Source organism: Coloeus monedula, assembly GCF_965178545.1.
Source record: "Coloeus monedula genome assembly, chromosome: 8".
Lineage (NCBI taxonomy): Eukaryota > Metazoa > Chordata > Aves > Passeriformes > Corvidae > Coloeus > Coloeus monedula.
Genome location: NC_138788.1, coordinates 707,310 through 734,652, shown reverse-complemented (window position 1 = coordinate 734,652; position 27,343 = coordinate 707,310). Strand labels below are relative to the sequence as shown.

The 27,343-nt window shown below is 51.3% G+C and overlaps 2 protein-coding genes across 4 annotated transcripts; one reads left to right on the top strand and one right to left on the bottom strand.

Moving 5' to 3' along the window:
- The first annotated feature begins 875 nt into the window (after nucleotides 1-875).
- TUBGCP2 (tubulin gamma complex component 2) lies at nucleotides 876-25,923 on the top strand. Of its 3 annotated transcripts, none has more exons than XM_082286607.1 (18): nucleotides 876-1,224; nucleotides 6,205-6,449; nucleotides 7,191-7,319; nucleotides 7,628-7,804; nucleotides 11,073-11,232; nucleotides 11,625-11,832; nucleotides 12,428-12,627; nucleotides 13,098-13,287; nucleotides 13,820-13,965; nucleotides 14,579-14,759; nucleotides 15,668-15,848; nucleotides 16,056-16,228; nucleotides 17,264-17,392; nucleotides 17,825-17,945; nucleotides 19,864-20,007; nucleotides 20,436-20,564; nucleotides 21,298-21,461; nucleotides 25,622-25,923. In XM_082286607.1, the coding sequence occupies exons 2-18, from the start codon at nucleotides 6,300-6,302 to the stop codon at nucleotides 25,725-25,727; spliced, it is 2,688 nt and encodes an 895-aa protein (XP_082142733.1). In that variant the 5' UTR covers nucleotides 876-1,224; nucleotides 6,205-6,299; the 3' UTR covers nucleotides 25,728-25,923. The 3 variants fall into 3 exon arrangements, with proteins under 3 accessions (XP_082142733.1, XP_082142734.1, XP_082142735.1); XM_082286608.1 differs by lacking the exon at nucleotides 876-1,224 and adding an exon at nucleotides 5,199-5,239; XM_082286609.1 differs by lacking the exon at nucleotides 876-1,224 and adding an exon at nucleotides 5,213-5,239 and having other exon boundaries at nucleotides 6,277-6,449.
- On the bottom strand, nucleotides 1,745-5,111 carry ZNF511 (zinc finger protein 511; the record flags this gene model as incomplete). Its single annotated transcript, XM_082286610.1, has 6 exons — nucleotides 1,745-2,436; nucleotides 3,001-3,186; nucleotides 3,517-3,641; nucleotides 3,734-3,935; nucleotides 4,729-4,802; nucleotides 4,944-5,111. 6 exons carry the CDS (start codon nucleotides 5,109-5,111, stop codon nucleotides 2,367-2,369), a joined length of 825 nt encoding a protein of 274 aa, XP_082142736.1. The 3' UTR covers nucleotides 1,745-2,366.
- Nucleotides 25,924-27,343: the final 1,420 nt, after the last annotated feature.

Genomic DNA, 27,343 nt, shown 5'->3' with positions numbered 1-27,343 from the left:
GCAGGAGGGCAGGTTGAGGAGGGGGGCTCACCTGGCTGCTGCCGGGGGCCAGCAGGAGGAGGGCAGTGCCCAGCAGGATGGTGGTGCTGCAGAGCCCCATGGCCCTCGGGCTGGAGAAGACATGGCAGAGACATGGTGGCACAATGAGCCATTCCTGTGCCCACAGCTCGTCCCTGACCCCCAGCACGCACCCTGCCCACCGCTCGCACCCACCAGAGCTGGCAGGGACCTACCTGTCCATGGCTGCCTCTTGCCACACCTGCCCCGCACTTTGCCCGGCCCCGTGGCAGCCCGGCCCACGCGTCCCTGGTGGCACTGGGTGGATCCAGGTCCCGGTATGACCCATCCCATGTGTCCCTCGGGCCCGGGGTGGATGCAGGTCCTGCTGCTCAGGGTGATGGCACATTGCCGTGCACCCATGGGTTCCCCAGGGCAGGCAGGTCGGTGTCCTGCTGACCCACAGCCTCGGGAAAGGGGATGCGCTCCTGACACCGCTCCCCAAAAGCTCCAGCAGCTTCTGCGAGGGTGGGGAGTCCCAGATGTCGCAGAAAAGGTGGAGCTGCTCCCTCTTGCCTGGGCAGGGGCTGCACTCTGCCTTCTCTGCTGTCTCATTCCTGCTGTGGGGTCAAGGCGCTCCTGGCTCAACTGTGACCCTTCCCTTTGTTCTCCTCCACGCCTGGCATCGTGGGATCCACATGGATGCCTTCACCTCTCCTGCAACAGGAGTGACACGGGTGATCTGGGGACTTTCAGTGCCCCCACTACTTCCCAATACACTGTTTTTCCCCTGGAGATCTGGAGGCCTGTGTGAACCCAAAGCCTCTCCCTGTCGTATGTCATAGGTTACCCTCTTTCTGTGTGTGGATCATGGCAGAGTGTGTTAAGAAAAAGGGCAAATTCAAGTTTTGACTTGAAATAAGGATTTTTGACAGCCACTGGCCATCTGGGAGATACTTTGTTGCCCATGGAGTCTGGGAAAAGCTGGTGGCCCAGAAGAGAGCCAGTCAGGGGCCCTGAGGCTGTAACTGTAACTTCAATTTGTTTCCCAGTTGCAAGGGCAGGCACTCAGGGACCCTGGACTCTGGGGAAAGGGAATTCCCAGGTCACAACTCGTGGACCTGAACACATAAGGGAGAGGAGACTGACTGCTGCCTGACCTTTGTACCATCACATGCCAAAGCCTGCAGGCATCTCCAGCACCATGGAGCCGCTTCCTATTCCCAGGTATGCCAGTGCAGGGAAAAAGCCTCATCAGGGGCTTTAGTGTTGGGAAGTGATTTTTAGACCCCACTGAGAGATGACTCTGGGCAGATGTGGGATCCTGGCTGCGGGGGTTGCCTGCTGGAGACAGCACTCTCCAGAGCCCACGGAGCAGGGATTAGGGCTGGACAAGCTGGCTGAGTTTTAAACAGAGCGAAGCTTTTTAAAACTCACCGGGAAATCTCCTACATCTCCGTAAACATCATTCCCTGCTCCCATTTGCAAGGATTTTTCAAAGTCCCTTTGATCCTCTATTCCTCACAGAGAGGGGGAAGGGAAAATCTGCAATTATAGGTCCTAAGCTTCTTGGATGAACATTGTTCCAGAAACCTCTTTTTTTCTTCTTGTGCACAATTTTTGAGTGTCAGGGTTCACCAGGACCCCAAGGCCAGTGGCTCAGTGCTTCCAGTTTTTCCCAGGAGGATGAGATTACAAAGGAAGGGAAAGGCAACAGGGAGAACAACCTCCATCCCCACCTGATTCGGGCAGCATTTGCAGCAAAGGGAGGGAGGTTCATTCTGCACATCTGACTCTGCCTGGGCTTCAAAACAGCACTTAAATTCTCTGCAGAGCAATTCCGTAAAAATTCCTTTTATTTTTTCACCTGGTTGGAAGTCACTTTATTTTACCCCCTGTGGGAATGCTCCTGGCCCAGACAAACCTTTCAGAGCAGGTGCCAGGGTGCAGAGGGGACTTCAGCGAGATGGAGAAAGCCAGAACTAAGGACCAATGGGTTTTTTTCCCCCCATTTTCTTTTCTCAAGTGACTCCAGCTTCCATACAGTCATGTTGTCATCTCATAACTTCTTGAATCTATTTTTTTCCCCAAGAGGCAAAAAATAAAACACCCAATCCTGTGCAGTCTCAGCTGCAGGACAGTCTCCTTAACACTTCACCACCCATTCTGGGTTCCCCTTCCTAAAATCTTGAGGATTCTTAACTCAGCTGGTACCGGTTCTGTTTGACATCAGGAACCCAAATGCTGGCATGCCCAAATGCTGGCAGAGCTTTAAGTGGTTTGGGTGGTTTATTCCATGGAGTGGGAAGTATCCCTGGTGGCACTGGCTCCACGCCTGCTCATCTTGCACAAATCTGCTGCACTGACCTTCAGACTTTCTTCCTTGGTCCTTTAAATCCTCGGGTGGCACCTTGTCCAAAGCAAATTGTGGATGGGATCCTGGAAAGGGAGACAGGCTTTAATCCATGTTAACAGCCCACCCCTCACAGGCTCACTGGGATGCTTTATGCTCTGTGTGGCAGTTTAATCTCCCAGAGTTTAAGCTTCCAGAGGAAAGAGCAAGGTATGGGAGGAGCAGGACCTGTAAATCACCAAATAATTTCAGAAATAGGTGAAATACTGGTTGGATTTCCTGTGTATTCTGCACATTCCCATTCTGGAGGCCTCTCCCCTCTTTACAACCAGGTGTTAAGTGTTACCAAATGCACCACTTGGGCAGTTGCAGTGGTTGATTATGAGGAGCAGGAGAGCAGAAGCAGCATCCTGCAACGCTCTGGGAAGAGATCATGTGGGCAGACAAACACAGCTTCCACGGCATACCCATGTTCTGCCCTTCCTTACACTTTGCTCTTTCAAAAATGGCTTTGGAAGCACACACGGGATTCCTGGCTGCTTTGTCTTCAGCACAGGAACGCCCCAAGTGATGCTGCACTGGGCACTGCACAGGGCTGATCAGATGGAGCGGTCCCAGCCCCTTGTGCCCGTGGAGGCCAAGGTACAGACCTGGATTTGTAGAGCCGTTTCTCTGGCAGCGAGGGGCCAGGGCTGGCTGCAGGCTGAGAGATCCCCATGTTCTCCTCAGGCCCTGTTTCCATGGGATTCACTTGGAATTGCTCTGCCATCTCCACGCTCACATCCATGGGCACGCTGGTGCCCTGCTCTGCAGGAGAGCTCGTGTGCTTGGAGCCACTGCAGAGACAAAATTTTACATCCTGGCTCAGCAGCTGCCAGGTGAGCCCAGAGCCAAGGAAATCAAAGGTACTTCATGAGGAAACAAGTCCAACTGGGATGGATTCCTTCCCAATATCCCATCTATCCCTGCTCTCTGGCACTGGGAAGCCATTCCCCCTTGTCCTGGCACTCCGTCCCTTGTAAAGAGTCTCTTCCATCCTTCTTGTCGGCCCCTTCAGGCACTGGAAGGCCACAGCTGGGTGACCCCAGAGCTTCTCTTCTCCAGGCTGAACAATCCAAATTCCCTCATGCTTTCCTTGCAGGATAGGAGGAAAGTTCTGCAGTTACCTTTTCACCTTCTTGGGCCTGTCGAAGCGAAAGTCAGCAGGATAAAGGTGCACGGTCACCAAGTGATCCTTCCTGTCCTTGCTGCTCTTGAACTTCTCCGTGCAGCCTTCCACCAGACACTGGTACTGAAAGGCAGGGAGGAGAAAGAAAAAAAGACATCACTGGAAAACACAAGTGCACACCAACCACGAGGCAAGGGCTGGGCATGGCAGCTCACCATATTTTGCTTCTCGGCCATTATCTGGAAGAGGGAGTCGTGCCACTCCAAGATGTGGATATCCAAGAGATTCCCTGAGGGAAAGGAGCGCTTGCAGAAGGAGCAGACATTCCTGTGCAGGGTGTTGTAGTGGTGCTCGTAGCTCTCCAGCGTGTCAAACACCTGGCTGCACCCGGAGATGTGGCAGCTGAACTCAGACACCCTGTGGGGAAATCAGAACATCCACGCCTTAAGCTAAATTAGAGCCTTAATTTCAGCTGCAAATGTCCCCTCCAGATGACTTTATCACAGAATCCCAGGATGGTTTGGGTTGGATGGGACCACAAAGCTCATCTGATTCCAACCCCTTGCCATGGGCAGGGACACCTTTCACTAGACCCACACCTGCAGCCACAGTACTTGTGGCATTTTTTTTGTGACTAATACTTAAAATTAAATGCCAGGTGCAATGGAATGAAGATCATTATGGTGCTGGCAATTGGAAACTTACTTGCCATCAGAAACTTATTGGCCATTATGGCTTCAGGATCATCTAGATCATCCTGTTAAATGGTGCTTTGAAGAAGAATAAACAAGCGGCAAGGTAATAAATCAGCTGTTTGACCTAAAAGTTGCAGTTGTGGATGACAACACTGTGCCAATGCTTTTTTAAGTGGCATCCATAGGTGAACCTCACACAACACTCAAAAGTACTTCCTGGATTTTAAACACAAGAGCAAGACCAAGATCCTCCCCCAGGCAGAGCCCTCCCGGTTGGAGCTGTGGCAGCTGCAGCAGCCCAGAGACGCTGAGGCTGCCCCATCCCTGGCAGTGTCCAAGGCCAGGTCGGACGGGGCTTGGAGCAACCTGGGATAGCAGAAGATGTCCCTGCCCATGGCAGGGGGGTGGAATGACATGATCTTTAAGGACCCTTCCAACCCAAACCATTCCTCGATTCCATGACAGACGGACTCAGAGCTCGCCCGCAGCTATGGCGACGAGACTGCCTCACTTACTTGGGTCTCTCGGCCACCTCCTCGAGGCTGGTGAGGACGCCCTGCAGGTAGAGGTGCCTGTGCACGTCCCCATCCTAGAGAGGAGCAGAGAGCGGCTGTGGGCGGGCGGGCAGGGCTGCATAACACAGCGCAAACCCTTCTGCTCCGGGGGAAGCCGCGCTGGGAGCGGCCCCCACACAGCCCCGCGGGGCTCGCCGGGCGCGGGGCCGCCTCACCTCGAAGAGCGGGTGTTGGGGGCCGAGGCGGAGGCGGCGGGGGGCGAAGGTGAAGGGCGGCGTGGGCTGAGGGCGCTGGGGGCGGTGCTGGGACGGGGGATCCTGAGGGGGATCCTGAGGGAGCCCCTCACGGAGCAGGAGCTGAAGCCGCGGCGGCAGCGGCAGCATCGCGCGGGAGCGGGGGCAGTGCGCATGCGCGGGGGCGCGCGGCCGGGTTAGCGCTCCGGGCGGTGCGCATGCGCAGCGCGCGCTTCCCGCCGGCAGCGGCAGCGGCAGCGGCACTTCCGGGCGGGCAGGTAGGGATGGGATGGGATGGGATGGGATGGGATGGGATGGGATGGGATGGGATGGGATGGGAAATGGAGCGGGACGTGGTGAAGCGAGAAGGGACGGAATTAAGCGGGACAGGACGGGACAGTGCGGAGAGGGACGGGATAGGGCGGGACGGGGCGGAGCAGGGCGCGGCTGAGGAGCTGCCCGGCCCCGCGGGTCGCTCCGAGGGAGCCGTCGCCGGTGCCCGGGGGCCGTCCCGGGGATGGGGATCCCCCCGCGCCCACGGGACGGGCTGTCCAGCTGAGCCAGCCCAGCTCCCGCAGCTTTTCCTCAGTCCCTACACCCCTGACCCCCAGGCACTTCAGCAGCCCACGGGAAATCCCAGTAGGATCAGGGTCCCAAGTGGTTGGGGAACCTGGGCCTTTAAAGATATTTAAGCTTGGACTGGACTAAGCCATGCAGAGCCTGTTCTAATATCAGTAAGTTTTGAGTGGAGAGCTGGACCAAGGCTTGCAGGGATCCATGCTCTAGGCAAAACAAAAGTGTGTTCGTGTGCTTGATACGTGGATCTGGATTGTGTCTGCTTGATACGATCTGTGCAGGGTGTCACATTAAACTCCTTTCTTGCTTCCACGATTCCTGACTCGGGGTCTTACTTCTGATTTACAGAATCACACACTATTCTGAGTTGGAAGGGACCCACGGGGAGCATCGAGTCCAACTCCTAAGTGAATGGCCCGTTCCGGGACTGACCCCACAACCTGGCTGTTTTTAGCACCAGGCTCTGACCAGCTGAGCTCATCCCCGGGTTTTGTGTCAGTATTAAAGTTATTTAAACACTCTGCAGGATTGGAGTGAAGTTAGCAAAGTGGGCAGTGGAATAGGAAAACTCCTAAACTTGGGGAAAACTGCTTTCCAGTGACTTCAGAAGCAGCAGCAGGGTCAGCCTGTCAGGACACAAACCAGGGCTTCCTGCGTTCTTTCCAAGGTGGAGAAATCTCCCTGGCGGGGATGTCCTCCCTCGGAGCAGCAGGATAACCCCTCGTTGCCGTGTCCCCAGGGCTGGTGGCCCGAGCTGGGAGCATGAGCGAGTTCCGCATCCACCACGACGTGAACGAGCTGCTGAGCCTGCTGCGGGTGCACGGCGGGGAGGGCGCCGAGGTCTACATCGAGCTGCTGCAGAAGAACCGCACGCCCTACGTCACCACCACCGTGTCTGCACACAGCGCCAAGGTTTGTTCCCGGCTGTTCTGGGAATAACATCCCGTCCTGTTGGTGCCGGTGGAGTAAAACAAAAGGGAAGAGGAAGGGGTGATCGGATCTGGAGTCGCCGTGCTGGCTGTGGGGTGGGCGGCCTGGGAGGGAAAAGGTGGGATCCTTGAGTGTTGGTGGGAGAAGAGGACTGTTAGGACTGGGGTGGGGGCAAGTTCAAAGCAGGAGGTTATTTTGTGGGATATTGGGAAGGAATTGTTCCCTGGCAGGGTGGGCAGGCCTTGGCACAGGGTGCCCAGAGCAGCTGGGGCTGCCCCTGGATCCCTGGCAGTGTCCAAGGCCAGGCTGCACATTGGGGCTTGGAGCCACCTGGGATGGTGGAAGGTGTCCCTGCCCATGGCAGGGGGTGGAACAAGATCACCTTGAAGGTTCCTTCCCACCCAAACCATTCTGTGATTCCATGATGAAATGAAAATTGTATAAAATGCAATTCCATGAGTAGCACCTGATTTTTTCTTCTGAATACCACCCAAATATTAGGGATTAAAGCCTGGCACTCATGACCAGACATACTGTTTTGGCCATAAAAGTGCTTTTTATTTTCATTTTTAAAAGCAATCCACTTAAGAGTCAAGCTCTAAGTGCTAGGAAGTTTCTAACTCTGTCTGAACTTCACATCTTTGTAGCCTGAGCTGCACGCTTGCTCTAATTCCATTTAATTTTAATTGTAACTCCATGTAATATTAATGTGGTGTTTTACAGGTGAAAATAGCAGAGTTTTCTCGAACTCCTGAAGATTTTTTAAAGAAGTACGATGAGCTGAAGTCTAAAAACACCAGACATCTGGATTCTTTAGTTTATCTGCTGTCCAAACTCACCGAAGACAAAGAGGTTGGTTCCTCCTTTAGAACTGCATGTTGAAGAGTAGCAACAGTGCAATGGTTTCAAGCACAGCTGATGGTAAAGTTCAGTGAAATCTGTAGAATAATCAACAGATAACCAGTTGTAGCTTTTCCTGAGTTATTAAAGCCCCACTGAGAGTTATGCTCCTCTTGATGTGATTCACTAAGACACGGAAAACTGGGACAGAGAGATCTGTGGTTAGATTCAGCACAACCAGGGCACGTTTATGTGTTTTTTGCTTTAGATTGTGCTGCCCAGCATTCACAAAATCTCTTCTTCTTTTTGTCTATGTACAGACACTCCACTACCTGCAACAAAATGCTAAAGAAAGGGCAGAACTCGCAGCAAATGCAGCCACCAGCAGCAGCACGAATTTTTCCATCCCCACATCCACTTCCAAGATGTCTCTGCAGGAGCTGGAGGAGCTGCGCAAGCAGCTGGGCAGTGTCACAGCCAACTCCAGTGCACAGCAGGTACAAAGCCCTTCCCAAGCTCTGGGCACTAAATCTTCCCTTTTTGTTAGTCAGATTATATTAAATCTGGGTGCTGTTCTTAGAAAAAGTGCCCTTTTTCTATTCCAGTCAGTTAAGGTTAAATTCTTTGAGGTTATTCTAAGGTTAAATTCTTCCCTGTGAGGTCCTGGCACAGGGTGCCCAGAGCAGCTGGGGCTGCCCCTGGATCCCTGGAAATGTCCAAGGCCAGGTTGGACACTGGGGCTTGGAGCAGCCTGGGACAGTGGGAGGTGTCCCTGCCTGTGGCAGGGGTGGAATGAGATGAGCTCAAAATCCCTTCCAAACCAAACCATTCTGTGATTCTGAGGTTGAGTCAAGTTTAGGCCTTGACAGCTCTAACTGCTGGGGGCTAATGGAATTTCATTTCCCCTTTCAGCTTTAAGCTGTGCTGACATTCCTTGTCTGCCTGTGGCAGTGCTTGCCCAGGAGCTCAGCAGCCTTGTGATGTGTTCCCATCCTTCCTGGGAGCTCTGCTCCTGGATAATGGGCTGCAGCCCCTCACCTCATCCTTCGTCAAGTGAACACAGCCATTCCCCCTACTCAGCTATTTCAGCTCCTGAAATACATCCTGCAAAGCAATCCCAAAGACAGAAAGGAAAAGGAAAACCAGCTGGAGACACAGGCTTAGAAAACAGTTCAGCATTTTGTTAGCAGCAGTAGGTTGTGAGGTCAGAGTGCAAAAGGGCAATTTACTACTTAAACCCCAAATTCTGTTGCCTGTAATTGTTTGTGTAAAAACACTGTACTGTGGTGGCTTGGCCTGGCAAACAGGACAGGGAGGGGAAAAATTTGGTGGAAAACTCATGGGTCAAGATAAGGACATTTTGGCTGCAGAAGGCAAGGGGCAGCAGTGTGTGGAGAGTTCTTTGGACAGAGGGGAATGAGGAGAAGATGCTCAGGGGTCCACAGTGCCTTCTGATGTCTGGTCAGCAAAATTTAATAGGGGACAAACCTCAGTTCACTTGAGGCCCTTGATGGCAAGAGGGGTGGACCTCCCATGTCGCGTGCTTTGGGACACCTCACGGGTCTCTGGGCTTGAAGGGCCCTACGTGAATGTGGTGATGGAGAACTCAAATCCTAAACAAAGGGTCCAACCCCCTCACCCTGTCAGCAGTGCTGAGACCAGCCCTGTCCCACATATGCTGAAATACTGCACAGACACTGGGCCTGACTCATCCAGATCCTTCACAGATGATCTGAGTCAAGTGGGTGATTTAGATCATGATGGGAAGATGAATTTCCAGTGAGATAACTGATCTTCTTACCAGGATTTATGTGTGAACTTGCTAAAAGAGGAAAGACCTGGAAGTGCCGCTCTCTGGGATGTGCAATTCACAACCAGAGGGTTTGAAATGGCATCACAAGCCAAGATTTGTGCTTTCCTGCTGCTCCATTTGTACTTTCTTCAGACTTCAAGAGGTGAAACTGTGTTTAAGAGGGCTTCATGGGCTGGGGCTCGGGGCTGTTCAGTCAGTAAGGGCTGGGACAGGAGGGCATTCCTGGGAAGTGTTAGCTCTGCTCAGCCTCTGACACAGATCTTCTGTCTGTGAGGATCACAAGTGGAGTTGGAGGTGTTCATGGGCCTCAGAGACCAGCCTTTCCTCTCCCTCGAGGGATGTTGGCGCTGCCACTGCTCAAGATGTCAGATGGAGGTTCATCAGCATGACAGTGGCAAAGTGCCACCCTGTGCCAGGGCTGTTCAGGTGCCACCTGAGGGCCGTGCTTTCAGCCCTGGGAGTTTTCTCCAGGCTGTTGCTGAAGCCTGTAATGACAGTGACCCAAATTTCGAGTTGCAGAGAGGTGATTCGTGCCCCTGAGACACGTGCTTTGTCACCCGTGCCCCAAGTGCTGTGCCATCTGCCCTGGGATTGCTTGGCACTGTCAGAGAGATCATTCAGTGATTGGAGTTACTGCTTGGACCAGCTTTGGTCCAGGATTCATCGAGGGGGGGAAAGTTCCGTGTTCCCTTTCAGGTCAAATGTTGACTTTTTTGATCTCTGCCAGTTAACAAAGTCACACTAGAGCTGGTTGAACTACAACAGAAGTGCCCTGCCTCTTGTCGTAGAATAAAATCAGAGAGTCATCAAGTCCAGCCTTGGATTGAGTATCACCATGCCCACTAAACCATGTCCCCAGCTGCCATTTCTGCTCATGTTTTGAGCACTTCCAGAGGTGGTAACACCACCATTTCCCTGGGAAGCTTCTTCCAGTGCTTAACCATTCTCTCAGTGAAGAAATTTTTCCTCCCTGCCATTTGGGAAGACCTACTGGTGGGTGCCCTTCTCCTGGCTGCCCTTCTCCCAAGCAGAACATGTTCATACAGCCAGCTGAGGTTTGCAGTTTCGTGTGGGGTTTGGCCATCCTTTGAATTGCTGGCAGCTTGCTTGATGCTTCCTATTTCTCCATCTGAGAGTCCCAGTTCTGGTGGGGGAGCAGAGGAAATCGAGGTCCTTTTAGCAGATCGCCCACACATGATGTAAATAAGAAAGTAAAATGAGCCTGTGCATATCCCTTTTCACACACACACATCTGTGGAGTTTCAGAAATGGCCTTCACCAGCGCTGTGTTTGTGCACAGGGGCTCCAAATGTTCATGTAGGTTGTGCATCTCACAAGCCTCCCCAGCTGATGACTGATCTTGCACTCCATTTATTTTAGTGTCAGAGCTGGGGGTGGAAAGTCTTTCAGTCTTCAAGAGCTCGCTTCCTTCGCCAACTCCCACTCAGAGCAAAAAACTCCATCATTCTCCAGCTCTCTGTGGGTGGATTTGTCTGGGTTGCATTTGGCATTGAGTTCAGAGGCGTTCAGTGCCCCTGGAATAGGATGTTTGTGCTTCTGGAAGGAGTTTGCTGCTTTCATGTGGTGCTCTCTCCAAACCAGCAACCACTGCCTGGTGGTTGTGCATGTCCCCATTCTGCTCCCCTTCGTGTGCCCCAGCACCCAGACCAGTGTGGAGGGATGCAGAAAGGCATTATTTGATGTACCCCCACGTAAAAAGGCCAAACGTATTAAAAAAAGATGCATTTTTTGCAGCAGTGGGGCAAACAGACTAGGTGGTACAGGGAAATTAAACCCCACACCATGCTGCTGAAATACCAGCTATTCCACTTTCTGTTCTCAAGTCCATCGATGGGTTTGCAGTCGATTTCTCCTTGAAATTAAACATTTCTTGGACTTCTGAAAGTCTCCTGTTTTTTTCCTTTCTTTCCCTCTCTCGCTTTTTCCAACAGCCTCTTGAGCTTACACGAAAAATCCTCCGGGATAGGCAGAACAAGAAGAATTCTGGCCAGCCCATTCCAGTATTCCCATCCTGGGTGTATGAGAGACCTGCACTTATTGGGGATTTCTTAATTGGCACCAGTCTAAGCACTGACACAACAGTACCCATAGGTATGTGAAACACAGGGAAAATTGCATTAATTTGTAGTGTTTTGTTCTCATTCAGAAATGCTGTTCAGGTGTTCCCACTCAGCAAAACTTGGCTCTTGGCACTTTTTTTCTTTGTGACTGTATTTGAGCTGTTTTCTGGGTATTTGAATATGTTGGTGGTGAGGAGGTTGGGGAAATTGTTGGAACTAGCTGGGCCCTTTTGGGTGGAAGGATCAGCAGCAGGGGCTGTGGCCGATGTTCTCTTGGCCGCAGGTGTTGGGTGTCTGCTCCTGTGTGCTGGATTGGGGTGTAAATGAGCAAAGGGTTCTGTTCTCCAGGACAGCGAGGTGGGACACTGAAACAGGTGGATGATGGCACGCTGTGGCCTTTTTCTGTCTCCTCTCTGGAAACAGGCACTTTGCCGTTGGCCTCGCAGGAGTCCGTGATTGTGGAGGACTTGCTGTACGTTCTCATCGGTGTGGATGGAAGGTACATCACAGCACAGGCCCTCGTGGGCAGGCAGAACCGAGCCTTTTCACTCGATCCAAACCTGGACTTGTCCATCAAGGAGCTGGTGACCAGGATTCTTCCTGTGGCAGCAAGTTACTCTGCTGTCACCAGGTACCGAGCTGGCTTTGGTCAGGGGAGGAGGCTCTGCTGTGAGAAGAGAGAACCTGCCAATGTGCAGGTGTTAACTTCTGTGCTTAATTCAAACTGTGAGGCTATAAAAGGAGTGACAATTTATTTGGGTCAGTTTTAGCTACGTTTCCTTTGCTGAGTTTTTCCTCTGTGCTGCCAGTTCACTTTTACATTCACACACCTTTGTTTTTTCCAGTCTTGGCCTTGGTAACTTCAGGTAAAACGCAGTTAGGATATATCTGCCTGTTCTGCCCTCTCTTCCCACTCTGCTGTGAATTTCTCCATGCTTCCTGCTTTTTGCTCCCCTCTGGGCATCCAGGACTGAGAGAACCTTCGTGTGCTGTCTCTCACTTTCTACATGGTGGTTTTGCTAATGATTTTAGTTCCTTTGCAGTTGGGGAGGAAACATCGTCCCACAGCTTTCCCTAGTAGGAAATGTGGGATGGGAAACAGGGAGAGGGACCGGTGTGCTTTCCAGGGACCTACTGGTGTGCCTGCACAGTGTCCTGAAGGCAAAAATTCCTGTAAATTAGACAAGTTGCCTTGCCTGAAAGAGTTTCCATTTTGCTTTTTACAGGTTTATAGAGGAGAAGTCTTCCTTCGAGTATGGACAGGTAAATCATGCTCTGGCTGCTGCCATGCGGACTCTAATCAAGGAATACATGATATTAATTACCCAGCTGGAGCATCTTCAGAGGCAGGGGCTCCTGTCCCTGCAGAAACTGTGGTTTTACATCCAGCCCACAATGAGGACCCTGGAGATTCTGGCTTCCCTGGGTAAATTTCCAAAACACAGTCGTTACATTTTGACAGCTTGTGAGAACTGTGCAGGGTAGCCAGCCAGGCAGGGCGTGTCTCATTTTGATTTTCTGTTTTATTGAAGAAGAAAGCCCGGGGGAATTGTGAGGGCACTGCACTTCTTCTGGAGAACAGCATTCAGTCTCTAGGGCTGGATGTGCCTCTGGAGCTGTCAGGAGGCACCTCTGTGCCCTTTGCCCTCACAGCCCTTGCCCTTCCCATCAGTTGTATCCACCAGTGCTGCCTCTCCTCAGCTCCTTCCCAAACTCCTCTCCAGCTCTGTGTGGATGTATAACCAGAAGGAATCCTGGGAAGCTCCTAGTCCAGCCCCTTGCTTACAGCTACAGCAGGTTGCCCAGGGGGCCACATCCAGTCTGGGGACCCTTTGAGGTTTTGTTTCAGGACTTTTGAGGATGTGAATGTCTTATATCGGTATTTTTAAATTCCAGCTACTTCTGTGGATAAGGGTGAGTGCATGGGAGGATCAACCCTGAGCTTGCTCCATGACAAGACTTTCAATTACACGGGGGACAGCCAGGCCCAGGAGCTGTGCCTGTATTTAACCAAGGCAGCCAGCGTGCCTTACTTTGAAATCCTGGAAAAGTGGATCTATAGAGGCATCATTAATGATCCATACAGGTAAAGAACAGTTAAGCAATGAAAATGAATTGCAAAACTTCAGAAATACTGATCTGCTCTGTCAAGTCTGCATTGCCTGGGGGCCTGAAACAGCCCTCCCAGAAGTGTTTTGGCTTTTGTAGAGTCATTTGAAGCATTCTGCTGTATTTGATAGTTTATGCAGCATTTCTATTTCCCACATTTTCAGCATCCTAAGGCAGGGACAAAGCTGAAGATAAAATATCTGAAATCAATGCCTTTGTGCTGGTGGGAAGGTGGACAAAGGCCAGTTTCCTCACCCCTGCACTGACAAACAGATAATGTTTAGCCTTGGTTTATGAACCCTGCAAAACTGCGTTCCTCATTGCAGATCACCAGAGACACTGCGTAGTGCTTCTCCTCTTGCTTCACATACAGACTAATTTCAGTTCTTGCTTGGATGTGTCCTCATGAGACCTTCTGTCTGATAGATCGCATTACCAGTTTGCAGGTCAAAAAAAGTAATGCTCATTGTACCACTCCCTGCCCCTAAACATCTGCTTTAACTGTTCAGTGAGTTCATGGTGGAGGAGCACGAGCTGCAGAAGGAGAAGATTCAGGAGGACTATAATGACAAGTACTGGGACCAGAGATACACTGTTGTTCAGCAACAGATTCCCTCCTTCCTGCAGAAAATGGCTGACAAAATCCTAAGCACAGGTGGGTGCTTCTGGTGTGAGGGGAACTTTGAGACAAGCATTGCCATCCCTTGTGCAAAGAGAAAGGAGATGTCACTGTGCCTTGCCACTTTACGGGGTTGTCCTACTGAATCGGGAGCAACAGGAGAGTCAGATGTGAAAAAAACCCCAAATCCCATAAATCCAATAACACGTGGGAAGGAGCAGCAAGGGCAGCTGTCTGTCTCACTGCTGTTCTGTGGGTAGGTTTTCTAGCTGGATGGAGCTGGGCAGCTGAGGTTTGACCATCTGAGTGTTAATTTGGGGGGTTAAATGAATCGTTCAACCTCTCGTCCTTGTACAAAACCCTCCAAAAGTGATGTGTGGAGCAGATCTGCAGTGCTTCAGGCCACCCGCAGAGATGTTCTGTCACCACTGGGAAGCAAAACTATTCCTGAATCTCCTTAAATGTGATACCAGGTGCCTAATTTAAAATTCTGTATCATCTTTTGAAAGGTGCCTCAATCCTTTCCAGCTTTCAGCACAACGTAGTGTAAACATTTCTCATCATGCCTTCCACTTGAAGGGAGTGGTGTGGAAGTTTCCCTGTTGGCTGTACAGCAGGTATGAATATGGATCATTCTCTTTATTTTCAGGGAAATACTTAAATGTTGTGCGGGAATGTGGGCGAGATGTCACCTGCCCTGTGGCCAAAGAGGTCATCTACACTTTAAAAGAGAGAGCCTATGTGGAACAAATAGAAAAAGCATATAACTATGCCAGCAAAGTTCTTCTGGACTTCCTGATGGAGGAGAAAGAGCTGGTGGCTCACCTAAGGTTTGATTTATTTTACTTAATGCATGATAAATAGATTGGTTCTGCTAAGGAACATACATTTTTGAAGTTAGCTCTGTTCTCTTGGGATATTACCAAGGTGTTCTTTCTATTTCCATTTAGAAAGGTTGACCTAAAAAATAAGATTCGGGGTTTTTTCCCTGAAGGGGGAGAAAAGTCTAAAATGATAGAAATGTTGAGTGGGAAAGATGTCTGGGGGTCTCTGGTCCAACTTCCTTGGAAGGCTGTTGCTAAAACTAGGTCAGGGCTTTGTCTAGCCCAGTCAGATCAGGAGTCTGCAGCCACACTGTGTTAGGGCTGTGCTGCTCCTCTTTTTGCTCCAAAGGCTGCAGTTACCACGTGTGATCTCTGGGCAGGCACTTGGGGAATCCTCAGGCTCACCTCGGGCTCCTTCCAAGCTCTGTTCCCTCTGCAGGTAACTCCCTGGTGCCAGGTGAAGATAAAGGTTTATGTATCCTGTTGCAGCAGAAGTCTGCTGGACTTACAAAAATCAGCACAGATGTTTGTTCAGTGAGAGGAGTCCAGGATTCTGCTCAGAACTGGCTGCTACCCCGGGCTGGGAGTTGTTCAGGACAGCAGCAGGAGCCTGCACCCCACACACCTAAGGGGGTTTTTTTTTTTGCATTTTTCTAGGCAAAAAAAAGGACAGCAGCAGCCCTGATCTGACTGCACAGAAGCGTCCTGACTGAAGGGGTAGGGAGGAGGAGACATCCATAAAAGACTAGTCCAAACCGGTTATTTATGGCTGTCTGCTCTCCAGGAGGAGAAACATTTTGTGATCAAACCCCACAGGCTCATTGAGTTGATTGCCTTTGTTCCTTCAGGTTTTGATATGGATTAACCTGGGCTTTAAGGAAAGTAATCAATTGTCCCTTCGTTTTCTTGGGCAGGTCTATAAAACACTATTTCCTGATGGATCAAGGGGACTTCTTTGTTCACTTCATGGATCTGACGGAGGAGGAACTTAAGAAGCCTGTAGATGACATCGTAACGACGAGGCTGGAGGCTCTGCTGGAATTAGCCCTGAGAATGAGCACAGCCAACACTGATCCTTTCAAGGATGATTTAAAGGTGAGAATGGGTGGAAGCAGAAGATAATTGACTTTGAGCAGAAGGCCTGCCATGGTTTGGGGAGATCTGTGTGCTGGAGAGAATGTGCTGCTTCCTAGGTTGCTCTGATGACTGGAGGCTGACTCTGACCATGGGCACCTTGCCTGTTGTTCCACAGTAGCTGTGGGTATCCTGTGGGTTCATTTCTTTCTTGCTCTTCCTTCACAGATCGACTTGATGCCCCATGACCTCATCACGCAGCTCCTGAGAGTATTGGCCATAGAAACAAAGCAGGAGAAGGCCATCATCAGTGCAGACCCCACAGAGCTTACCCTCAGCGGCCTGGAGGCCTTTTCCTTCGACTACATTGTGAAGTGGCCTCTGTCCCTCATCATCAACAGGTGAGGCGTCAGTCCACTGAAGGAAAAACAGGCAGGTACTCTCACAAGAGGTTTTCCATGCAAAAATCAAACATTCCTCAGACCTGGAGAGCAGAAAAAAATGCACTTGCTGAGGTTGCAGACTCAGAGGACACGGGCTGTTGCTACTCTAACAGGCTATTTTGCATTTAACTGCCTTGTGAGGGACTGAATGGTTCATTTTTCTGCAGGCATTTGCCTCTTGTTTCCCTGGAGAAACACTGCTGTGAGCCGCAAGCAAATGGGACAAGCAGCACTGCATGAACAGAGGGGCAGATTTCAAATTGCTAAATGCCAGCAATTAATTCCTCCCTTAATTTCCCTCTAAAAACTCCGTTGAATCGGTGAGACTTTCCTAACGACGCGATGCTTTGGGAATTTTGTCTCTTCCTTCCCAACAGAGCGTGTTAGCTCTGCTGGTAGCTATGGAAGTGAAAATAGGATTTGGTAAGGTTTCCTGAACTGTATCGACTGGAGCTCTGCAGACACCTACGCCGAAGTGTCTGAGCACAGACCTGAATCCAGTCCCAGAGCTATAAATAAGCAGCCCCATCTGCTTGTGGCAGTGCATTGCTGGTGGGGTAATGCTGCCTGTAGCTTGGTGACAGCTTTTTCTCCCCTTTTTTGGAAAATCTTGGTAAATTCTTGGGCAAATTCTAAAATCCTGGTGAATTCTTGGGTGACCATCACAGCCTTAGTGCAGTGGGTACAAGACCACAGGCTTTGACCTCCAGCCCTTGTGTGAGTGACCCCTGCACAGAGCTCGAGGGAATTAAGGGGGCTGGTGATGCACCCACTGGCAGGAAGTACGGAGGAGGGTCTCCTTGGAGAGGAATTCTTTGGGATGGTTGCAAATGTGACTCTCCTGCCTCAGTTCAGCGCAGATCTGCGTGCGTCTGAAGGCGGGGGGAACATATTGTGTAAAGTCTCTTTACCTCTGAGCAGCCTCAGCCTTCACAGCTTAGTCTGTCAATCAGAACAGGCCTTCATCTGGATGGGCTTCTCCTTTCTTTCCAGGAAAGCACTGACAAGGTACCAGATGCTTTTCAGACACATGTTCTACTGCAAGCACGTGGAAAGGCAGCTGTGCAACGTTTGGATCAGCAATAAGACAGCCAAGCAGTTCTCCCTGCATTCAGCTAAGTGGTACAGCCTTTTTTTTTTTTTTTTCTTTCAGTTTTGGGTCTCCTCCTTGCTAGTCAGATACCTCATGACATGGCTCAGACAATACTGAGGTGGAAAAGATCCTTAAAAATGTCTTACAGGCTCAGGGAGGTCAATTTGTAACATTTTAGGTTTGCTTGTAAAGTTGCTTTAATGTTTAATATAAAAATTTTTGTTTTATATAAGCAAATATTTAAAGTCTATGACAGGTTCAAAACTCTGACTCTACGGATGGAGGGAAAGCAATGGAAAATAATCAGAGTTGGTTTGCAGTGACTTTCCAATCCCTCTCACACTGCAGCAAGGAATTTGCTAGGACAGAAATATTTAGCTCTGCTTGGCTGTGCAAGCCTGGTGATAGTTCTCCGTGGCATTTGCTAGCTCTGAGCTGTGTGGGTGTGATTTCTCCCCTAGGTTTGCTGGTGCTTTCACACTGCGGCAGCGGATGCTGAATTTTGTGCAGAATATCCAGTATTATATGATGTTTGAAGTGATGGAGCCAACATGGCACATTCTGGAGAAGAACCTGAAGCTGGTGAGTGAAGTTGGAATGAAAGTCTTAACAAATGTAATATAGCCGAAAAAACCACCCATTTCCAGTGGCTGCAGGTGTCTGTTGATTTTGTGGGAGGCATTTAAATATCTGGGAGCTGCTGTTCCTGCCACGTTGCAGAGTGCTGCTGTTCTGCATCACCTTTCTGCCTGATTAGCCCTACATCCCTTTCCTGTGCTGCATCCCCCTGTCTCTGCCCAGCTCACACCCTGTTATGTAAAGGCTGGTTCTGCTCAACGTTCCTGTACACAGGAGAAAGAGAGCTGTGGAAAAGGAAGGTGGATGCAGAGTGCAAAGGCCATAAACCAGTCCAGGCACCTCCAGCTGAATCCTTGGCTGATTTACACTGCTCTTAGAAGTGGAGTCTGTGCTCTTCCTTCCATGCAACTGCCAAGGACTGACATGCTGGGAATGTTTGGTGTAAAGCATGGCCTTCCTTATTATTATTATTATTATTACTGTTATTACTATTATTCCCTCTGGTAGTCACCCTGCAATCAGACAGTTCTGGGTCGCACATCTTTTCCTCTTACAGCCTGAAAAACATTCATCTGAGGTACCAAACAGCCCATCACCCCTGCAATCAGCTCTTGGCAGCTGTCTGATGACCTTTGTGGATCTTCAGTGTCAGCTGATCCTACCTTAGTTCTTACTGTGCCCTGAGGAGTTGTTTTGGGGTCAGCTAACCAACATTTTTTGATGCCCTGTCATCCTTTTTTCTGGAGAATTCACAGGAGGGAGCAGGTCTAGCATTGTGAGCATCTCTGCATGTTCTTGGCAAGAACTTCTGAATGAGAAGAGTTTATATGTCAAGCTCCTGGGTAATCTGGGAGTTGTACTTCCTTCTTAATTCTGTTGCAAGTTTAGGTTTGCAAAATATAATGCTCAGTTTACTTTACTTGCATGGAGGCAGTTGCTGAAGTTATCCTGTCCCTGTTTTTCCCTTTCATTTGTATTTTAGGAGGGAAAAGGATGATCCTCACTGGTTTCATGTAATGCCTTATGGTGCATTTGATTTGTCACACTTCTCTCTTGTGCATTTTCACTTGAAGATAAGGCGCTCTCTTCCTAAAATTATAACTGGGATCTTCATCTTCACAACATCATTGTCTTCATCAACACAACTTCATCATCATCCTCATGGCATTAGAAAGCTGCATTTATCCCTGTTCTGCAGTAGCTTGAAGGGATATGGGAGGGGTTTCCTGCACGGGTCCTGCTGGAGCAGTGTGGATGCCATGGCAGTTTTAGTCCTGTGGTTCTTTCCTAGGCTTGACTTGGGTTCCGAGCTTCAGCACGTCCTGTAAGTGTACAGAGTGAGAGGGAGTTCGAATCTGTCGTTTAAAACTCAAGACTGGAGCAGCCTCTTGAAGTAGCAGAGATGAACAAAAAATCCTTACAGAATCCTTGCAACACTGCATGTCCCAGTTCCTTAATGGCTCCTAATGTCCCAGTTCCTTATTGGCTCCTAAAGCATATTTCTGAACAACTGTATGTTTTGATGATAAGTTTATTGACATTTAAGATTCTTTGATTTGTTTTTTCTCTTTTCTTCTTGTTTTCGCTGACTTTACTGAGCTTGTGAAGGTGGGAGTGGCCATGGCAAGCAGATTTGAAAACAAAGGAAATGCAAATTCATGAAGCAGAGAACTCCATCCTTTCCAGGGGAGGGTTTGGGTGACTAAAGCAAGCACGATTTGTGAGGATGTGATGTCAGGTTTGAAGCCTGTGGGGGGCAGTTGAAGGCAGTAATGCAGATGCAGTCTCCATCTCAGGATGTTTCTGGGAGGTACATGAGGAGTTTCTTGCTCTGAGGGGTCCCTGTCAGAGGCAGGGGGCTGGGACAGAGCTTTGGGGCGGAGCAGCACAGCTGCCCTGGTTTGGTTTGTCATTGTCACAGGCATCCAACATCGATGATGTCCTGAGCCACCACACGAGCTTCCTGGACAACTGCCTCAAGGACTGCATGCTCACCAACCCGGAGCTGCTCAAGATCTTCTCCAAGCTGATGTCTGTGTGTGTCATGTTCACCAACTGCATGCAGGTGTGTGCAGCCTCCCCGTGCCACTGCCAGCCCCTTTGCCAGCCCCACATGGACGAGCCTCTGTCCCCTCTGTCAGCAGCTTTAGGGCTTGACTGCGCACATCCTCTCCCAAATGGTTTCTGTGGCTTCTTACTCTGCAAAATCCTCCTTTTTCCCTGTTGAGATCAGGTTCATGTGGACCAAATTCCCTCTCTTGAAGTTGTAGTGCTCTGTAGAGACACTCTCTTGAGGGTGAGGTGATGGGCACATTCCAGGCAGCATCAGGGAGCCCACAGCAGTGGGTTTAGGGAGATGTGTTTGTCAACAGGGTGAATTCAGTCTCAGAGTTAGCTGTCCTGGGAGTTGGGGTGGGCAGAACGGGGCCTCGTGCTTTGCCACAATGGCAAGAACGGGCTGTGACCGTGTCCCCAACGCTGTGCCCCTGCCAGAGGTTCACACAGAGCATGAAGCTGGACAGTGAGATGGAGAGGCTCACCCTGGAGCATGGCACCATGCTGGGCCCGCCCACGGACGAGGAGCGTGCTGAGGAGGCTGCCAAGAAGAAGCTGACCAACAAGGTGGGACACGGGGACAGCTGGGCCTGGCTGGCACTCTGGCCAGGGTGGCCACTTGTAGATAGCCCTTCCTGGTTTCTGGTGCCCCTCTGGCCCCAAAAGCACGGACTTTGTGGAATTGTGGGCTGCTGGAGTTCTCAAAGTCTGCTTTGAAGACCCTGTCTCCCACAGCAGCACCTGCACTGGGTTTTGGGTTTCCACTTGTGTGTTCAGCTGTGCAGAGCCACATCCAGGCTTTCTGCAACGCCAACACTTTCCCATTCCGAGAGCTCTGGCTCTGTGTAGCCCATGGCTTTCATACCTGGGGGATCTGTCTTGTCCGTGTTTCTCTGTCTAGATGCACGTGGGATTTGCTCCGTGGTTAGCAGATCCTCCTGTCCCTCTGGAAGCCCCTCTGGCACACAGCTGCATCACCACTGCAGTCACAGTGCTCCAGAGGTCACAGCCTGTCTTAGGCAACACACGTCCTCTGCCTTTTCCTCCTGCTTGAAAATGAGCAGTGGCAGCACGTATTTGTGGAGAACTCAGCTGGGATCTGCTCTGGGCGTCTCCCAGGCTGGGCACAGCAGGGCTTTTAACTACCAAGGACTTTGAAAGATGGATTTCAGAGGCTGGGCAACTGGGAAGTTTTGTGACAGAATTTCTGGGCAGCTTAGGGAATGGGGGGAATACTTGCAGCCCCTTGGCAAGTGCAGATCAGCAAACACATGGGGCCACTCTGCCTTTGTCTTGGCAGCTTTTAGCAGAGCATGCTGACAGCCTGCACCTCACATCTGGCTTTGAAGCCACCATCAACAAGTTTGACAGCAATTTCTCCACACATCTGCTGGACCTGCTGGACAAACTGAGCGTGTACAGCACCAATGACTGCGAGCACAGCATGCTCAACATCATCTACAGGTGAGCCAGGCCTTTTCTGGCTGTTACTGCCCCTCCCGTGGGTCCCAGATTCAGCTCAGGAACTGCTGATGATCACTGAGAAATGTGTGTTTTTAGGAGCTCTCAGCAGCCTGGGATAGTGGAAGGTGTCCCTGCCCATGGCACAGGGTTGGACTGAGATGGGCCTTGAGGTCCCCTCCAGCCCAGACCATTCTGTCATTAGACACTGCTTTGCATTTCAACCCATGGCTCTAGGAAAACCCCAAAACACTTTCCTTTGAATTATGTGACATTTGCCCATTAATATTGTCAATGTAGCGTGAGTTTTCCTGGGGATTGTCTCACTGTGGAGACAGTGAATAAACCCATTTCCAAATACAGCGTAGGTATTCCAAGATGAGAAAATCACGCAAAGGTTTGATCACGAAGTGTCTATTTTAAGTTCCCATATTGGATTTATTTAAATAAGCAGCTTCTTGGAAATCAAAATTCCTTCAGAAACGTGTAAAAGTCAGGTGCACAGGATAGGAGAGAGAGAGGAGATGGAAGTTTTGCTGCTGGGTTTATATCCTCTGTGTTGCTTTTTCAGTAAAAATAACCCCTGGAAGTTCTGTTCCCTGTCCATCTGCACTGGATATCTTTTATGGCTGGCTGATAACCCTCCCAGCTCTGTTGAGACGTGCTACACCTGAAAGCAGAGAGAGGGGAAATGTTTCACAAATGTTTCTTAAGGAGTTTGTTGTCCCCTCCTGGTGCCTTTTCTGACACCATCTGACGGGGCTGTCAGGACTCCTGGTGCTTTGCAAACTCTGTTAGGTGAGGTATTCCCATTGGAGACTGCACTTCCAGCTGTCCTTTTCTTCTGGGAACTTCTTGTGCAGCTACTGCCACATGTTTGCACAGCCCCTGAGTCCCTGAAATGGGAATGTCGGTGAGGAACCCTTCTCCACAGCCCTTAGAACTCCGGTTTGCTCCATCTCTGAAGTGACCAGAGTCAGAGGTCTCCTCCTCATCTTGAAAATTCTCTGAAAACCTGGTTTTATGGCTGTGAGTGCAGGCCCCAGCTGTACAACTGATTGCTGTTCCTTTCAGGACTAACCAGGACAGCCAAGTCTATACAGAACCTTTTAGGAAAGGCTGGTGTGACTTCTCAACATTTTATGCCACCCTTCATCTGCCTGGGCATCCCAGGCAGGATCCATCTGTAGGAAAAGGCTGGCAGGATTAAGCTCTCGCTCTTCCCTGGCTGCCACCACTCCTGGGTGTCACAGGAGCATCCAGACTCAGGATAGATTCAGGGAGTGGGGCCACAAGCAGTTGAGTCCCTCAGGCAGGAGCATTTACTGCTCCTCATTGCTCCAGCTCTGCCTTCTTTACCCAGCACTTATATTTTTACCACCTTCAGTACCAGTTCTGACAGAGGGGCTTGTTCATGGTGCTCCAGCCAGGAGACCTTGATGGCAGCTCACTCCATGATCCCAGGGCACACAGGGCATGGCCGACACAGTGCTGAAGACCAAACTTGGTCTTGTCATGGTGTGAAGGTCTCACACGTGCCAGGACAGCGGGACAAGCTGGTGCTGCAGCCACAGCCTGGCCGTGCGTCCTGCCCACGGTGCCACGGCCAGGAGCTGTCCATCAGTGTCACAGCCCACACTGGGGCGTCAGCTGGGGCCAGCAGGTGACTCCTGAGCTGTGAGACCTCTGCAGCTGGCTCTTCCAAATATAGAGAGGTTGGGTTTTGCAACCAGCACTTCCTGCCTCAGGGGAAAGGAGAAGTGTGATGATGCAGTGCTTCTGTCCATGGCTCATGCTGAGGACAGTGACCTCAGCTGCAGCCACAGGCTCAGAGGAGGGCCCGGGTCCTTTGTCCTCCCTTATTTCCATGCCCCAGTCCTTATGCCATCTGGACTGTCATCACTGTCAGGTCCCCCCCCTAGTTTGGACTCTGGTACCACTTGAGTCCTTCACCAAGACATTGCTGGACCTTTCCTGTCAACCCAGATGTTTCCATTTCCTTAGCAGAAACCCTGGATGTTAACAGCCCCTGGGACCTGCCTGTCCAATCCCATAAGTCTGCTCAGGGGTGATTTAAAGGGTGGGAGCCCCACGGTGAATGCCCAGAGGTGACATTTAGCTCCCATTCAGTTGGCTCAAGGCCTGGGCTCTATGGCAACAGGAACCCGAGAAGCAGAGTGGAGGCAGTTGCCATCTGAAATAACGTATTTGACAGAGAGAGTTTATAAGGAAGAGTTTATAAGACATATCACTCTTTTCTTCCAATTTATAACCTTTTTATAACAACAGGAATCATCAACACGTCAGATAAATAGCAAAATGGCCCTTTTATTCACATTGTGCTACTTGCTCATCATTTATTTGATCCTGGTTTATTCATTTTGTAGTACTGAGTAACTGAGGCACAAGCATTTTATTTGTGGCACCAAACAATAGGAGATGGAGATCCAGAGGGTTTCCTTCAGAGCTCACAGGTGACAGATCTCTGTTGTGCCCAAGTCCTGCTCAGGTATGTCGTAGAATAGAATCAGAGAATGTCCTGAGCTGGAAGGGTCCCACAGGGATCACCCAGTCCCAGCCTGGCCCTGCCCAGACCCCCCAACAATCCCAGCCTGGGCATCCCTGGCAGCGCTGTCCAAACGCTCCTGGAGCTCTGGCAGCCTCGGGGCCGTGCCCATTCCCTGGGGAGCCTGGGCAGTGCCCAGCACCCTCTGGGGGAAGCACCTTTCCCTGATCTCCAGCCTGAGCCTGCCCTGGCCCAGCTCCAGCCACTCTTGGGAGTGCTGACAGAGGGTTGGCAACTGCAGGAACTCTTCAGTCACTCCTTCACATCCCAGGAGTGAAAAGCAGAAGTACAGCAGGGCGAGGCTTTGTCAGAAGGGTTAGTTAAGTCCACATCGTTAGTAATCTATACATCAGTGTGGTTATCAGGCATCCTTCCTTTACCAGCCTGGAGGAAACTGAGCTCAGAGTAGGTCACCAGGACATGTGAAGTGATGCAACCCCCACTGAATCCAGCCACAAAGCAAGAAACTGCCATATAAGCACATGCTGAGGAAGCACCACACAAATTGTGAAGAAATGGTTATCACAGATCACTTAAACCTAAAAGCGGTTGAAAGGGAAGCCAAGCAAAATCTGCAACTCACTGAGCTGGGAAAGAAGCAGCTTTAGAAATGGAACAGGTCCTCAAAGCAACGAGTCCTGGCCTTGTGTTTGAATCAAAAGTTGGTCAACACTCTCAGCTCAGTGTCAGGTTTCCCTGGTACAACTCCTAGAGGACGAAAGCAATGTAAAGCTTTTCAACCAGGAGAGAGCAACAGATAAATTCCATCTGTCGAGGCTCTGTTTTCTGCAGGCACCAAAAAATGTCAAGGAACAATTTGTTGCCATTTGTGTGAGGTTGTTAAGCAACATGAAACTCAAATATTGTGCCCATTCAGTTGGTACTGGAGCAGCCTAATTTGAGAAAGGGAGAGAGTAACTTCGGTGTGATTCACGGGCTCGCGTTGGCTGCTCAGTGAGCCAGGGCACACGAGTGCACGAGTCAGGGCTGCTTTGGGATCTGCCACGGGAAGGTCACAGCCGGCTTGGGGCTGGGTGGCACCATTTTGGATTATCAGGGAGGTGGGATTGTGGTATCCCTGGTGCTGCCTGCTTCGGAGAGGCTTTTCCAGGTATCACTTGTGTTTGTGGCTGGGCATCTTCCCACCAGTTGCTCGTGTTGGTGAATTGTGGATCCGTGGGAAGCATCCCGGTGTTAGCCAGCAGGTGGTGGGGATGGATATGCCAGTGTTGTGTGGTTCTGTGAGGATTTCATGTGGCAGTCAGTACCAGAGTTCAGTGCTGGTGAACTCTGGGCAGAAGGAGTGCTGGGGACTGCGGACACTGAGGAGCCCTTGTGCACACAGGACGCCTCTGTGTGGGCTGGAGAAGAGCTGTGACCATTTGGTCCTTCCCAATGTATCTGGGACATGTTCCTGGCAGATTTCCCTGTGAAAGGTGGCATTGTGAAGGGCCTGTCGAGGCACGAGTAGGAAAAGGTGCCACCAACACCCGTGGCACAGCACAGACGTCCCATGCCGGGCCAGAGCTCGCTGGGGGTGTCCTGGGAGAGGCTCCTGCTCACGCCTGCCCCGCCTCGGGTGTGTTTTGTCCCTCAGGCTGGACTTCAACGGGTTCTACACGGAGCGCCTGGAGCACATGTCGGCCGAGCGCAGCCAGAAGGCCCCGCCGCCGCTGCCCCGCCTGGCCGTGCCTGCCCAGTGACCGCCAGCCCTGCCCAGCCAGCCCACAGCCCGCAGACAAGCCCTGAGGGCTGGCCAGAGACACAGGGGAACGTTCGCTCTCCCGAGGTGTTTGTAATCTTTTGGGGTTTTGTTGGCGCTTGTTTGTTTGTTTTTACTGTTGTACGATGACGTGTTTGTGTGCTGTAAAATAAATTAAATAACACCAACAACAAAAATCAGGGTTATTTTGTCTGTTAACAGAACTCGGGGTGCAAATTATTGTGCAAATTATTGCCCCATCCCTGGAAGTGCCCAAGGCCAGGTTGGATGGGGCTTGGAGCAACCTAGGATAGAGGAAGGTGTCCCTTGATCTTTAAGTTCCTTTCCAACCCCAAGCCCACAGCAGAGGAGTTCCTGGGAATCTTACAGAGTTCTAAACGTTGCCTGAGGCAGTTTGAGAGCAGGTGGGTAGAGGGAGGAGGAGAAATGTCTCCCGGGGACAAGGGGAAACCAAGACACATGCCAGGGACACAGAGGCCTTGGGTTGGGGGCAGGAGTTGGGATGTGTGAGTGAGGGCTGTGGGCACAGGGCTGAGTGCTCCTGTCCTTCCTCCCTCCTCCTTCACACGGAGCTCATGGGAGGGCGGAGCCAGGGTCTCTATGCTCCAGGGCTTAACGCTGGTCCTCCAGCTTGGCAGAGGGACGGAGACCCCAGGAGAGGGTGGGGACTGCCAGCAAGCATCCAGTCCCGCTAGAAGTCATGGAGAGTTCATTTTTTAAATCAACAGCAAACTTCTAAGCACCCGTGGATGACTAATCCCAAGTCCCTTTCACACCCGCATGTCCGTGTCCATTTCCTGGTTGGCCCTGGCCTGGAACACCCAGAAATATAAACCTGCCCTGCTTATCTCCCCTGATAGCCCAGCCCCAGTGCTTCCTGTGGCAGTCCAGCCACCCCAGTGTCCCGAGTGCCCCTGCAGAGCCCCTGGGCATGTCCCACGAGGCCATGGACCCACCTTCTGCCCCTTGGACTCCCCCCTAGGCCATACACACAGTCCCCAATGCCACTCGGGCCGGCCCCCCACCCCAGTGTCCTGTGGACAGCCTCCAATGCCCCACTGATCCAGTCCCCCAACGCCCCACGGACCCTCCCCAAAGCCTCAGACACCCATGATACCCCACAGACCCCTCCCAGATGCCCATGGACAGTCCCCAGTGCCCCACAGATCATCCCCTGATGCCACATGGATCCTCTCCAATACCCCATGGATCCCCGTGCTGTCCCACAGACCCTTCCCCCGGGCCCCACGGACCCCTGTGATGTCCCACGCCGCCCCCACAGATGCCCCGTGGCCTCTCCCCAGTACCCCAGTACCCATCCAGGTGCCCCGTGGGCAGTTTCCAATGCCCCCTGCCCCTCCCCACGGACCCTCCCCTGATGCCACGTGGCCCCTCCCTAATGCCCCACGGACCGTCCAGGTGCCCCGCACCACCCCTCCTCAAATGCCCCGCGGACAGTGCCCCGCGGACACGCTCCAATGCCCCGTGGATCCTCCCCACGCTCCACAGACCCTCCCGGTGCCCCTGTACCCTCCTCAGTTCCCCACGGACCCCCGTGGTGGCCCGGGGGCCGTCCCCATTTCCCTACGGATATTC

What these genes read in the sequence shown, in the direction of transcription:
- TUBGCP2 (XM_082286607.1), top strand. Translation starts at nt 6,300, where the DNA reads ATGAGCGAGTTCCGCATCCACCACGACGTGAACGAGCTGCTGAGCCTG. An exon ending in TGTCTGCACACAGCGCCAAG is followed by an intron (nt 6,450 to 7,190) that starts GTTTGTTCCCGG and finishes GGTGTTTTACAG; the next exon opens with GTGAAAATAGCAGAGTTTTC. An exon ending in AACTCACCGAAGACAAAGAG is followed by an intron (nt 7,320 to 7,627) that starts GTTGGTTCCTCC and finishes GTCTATGTACAG; the next exon opens with ACACTCCACTACCTGCAACA.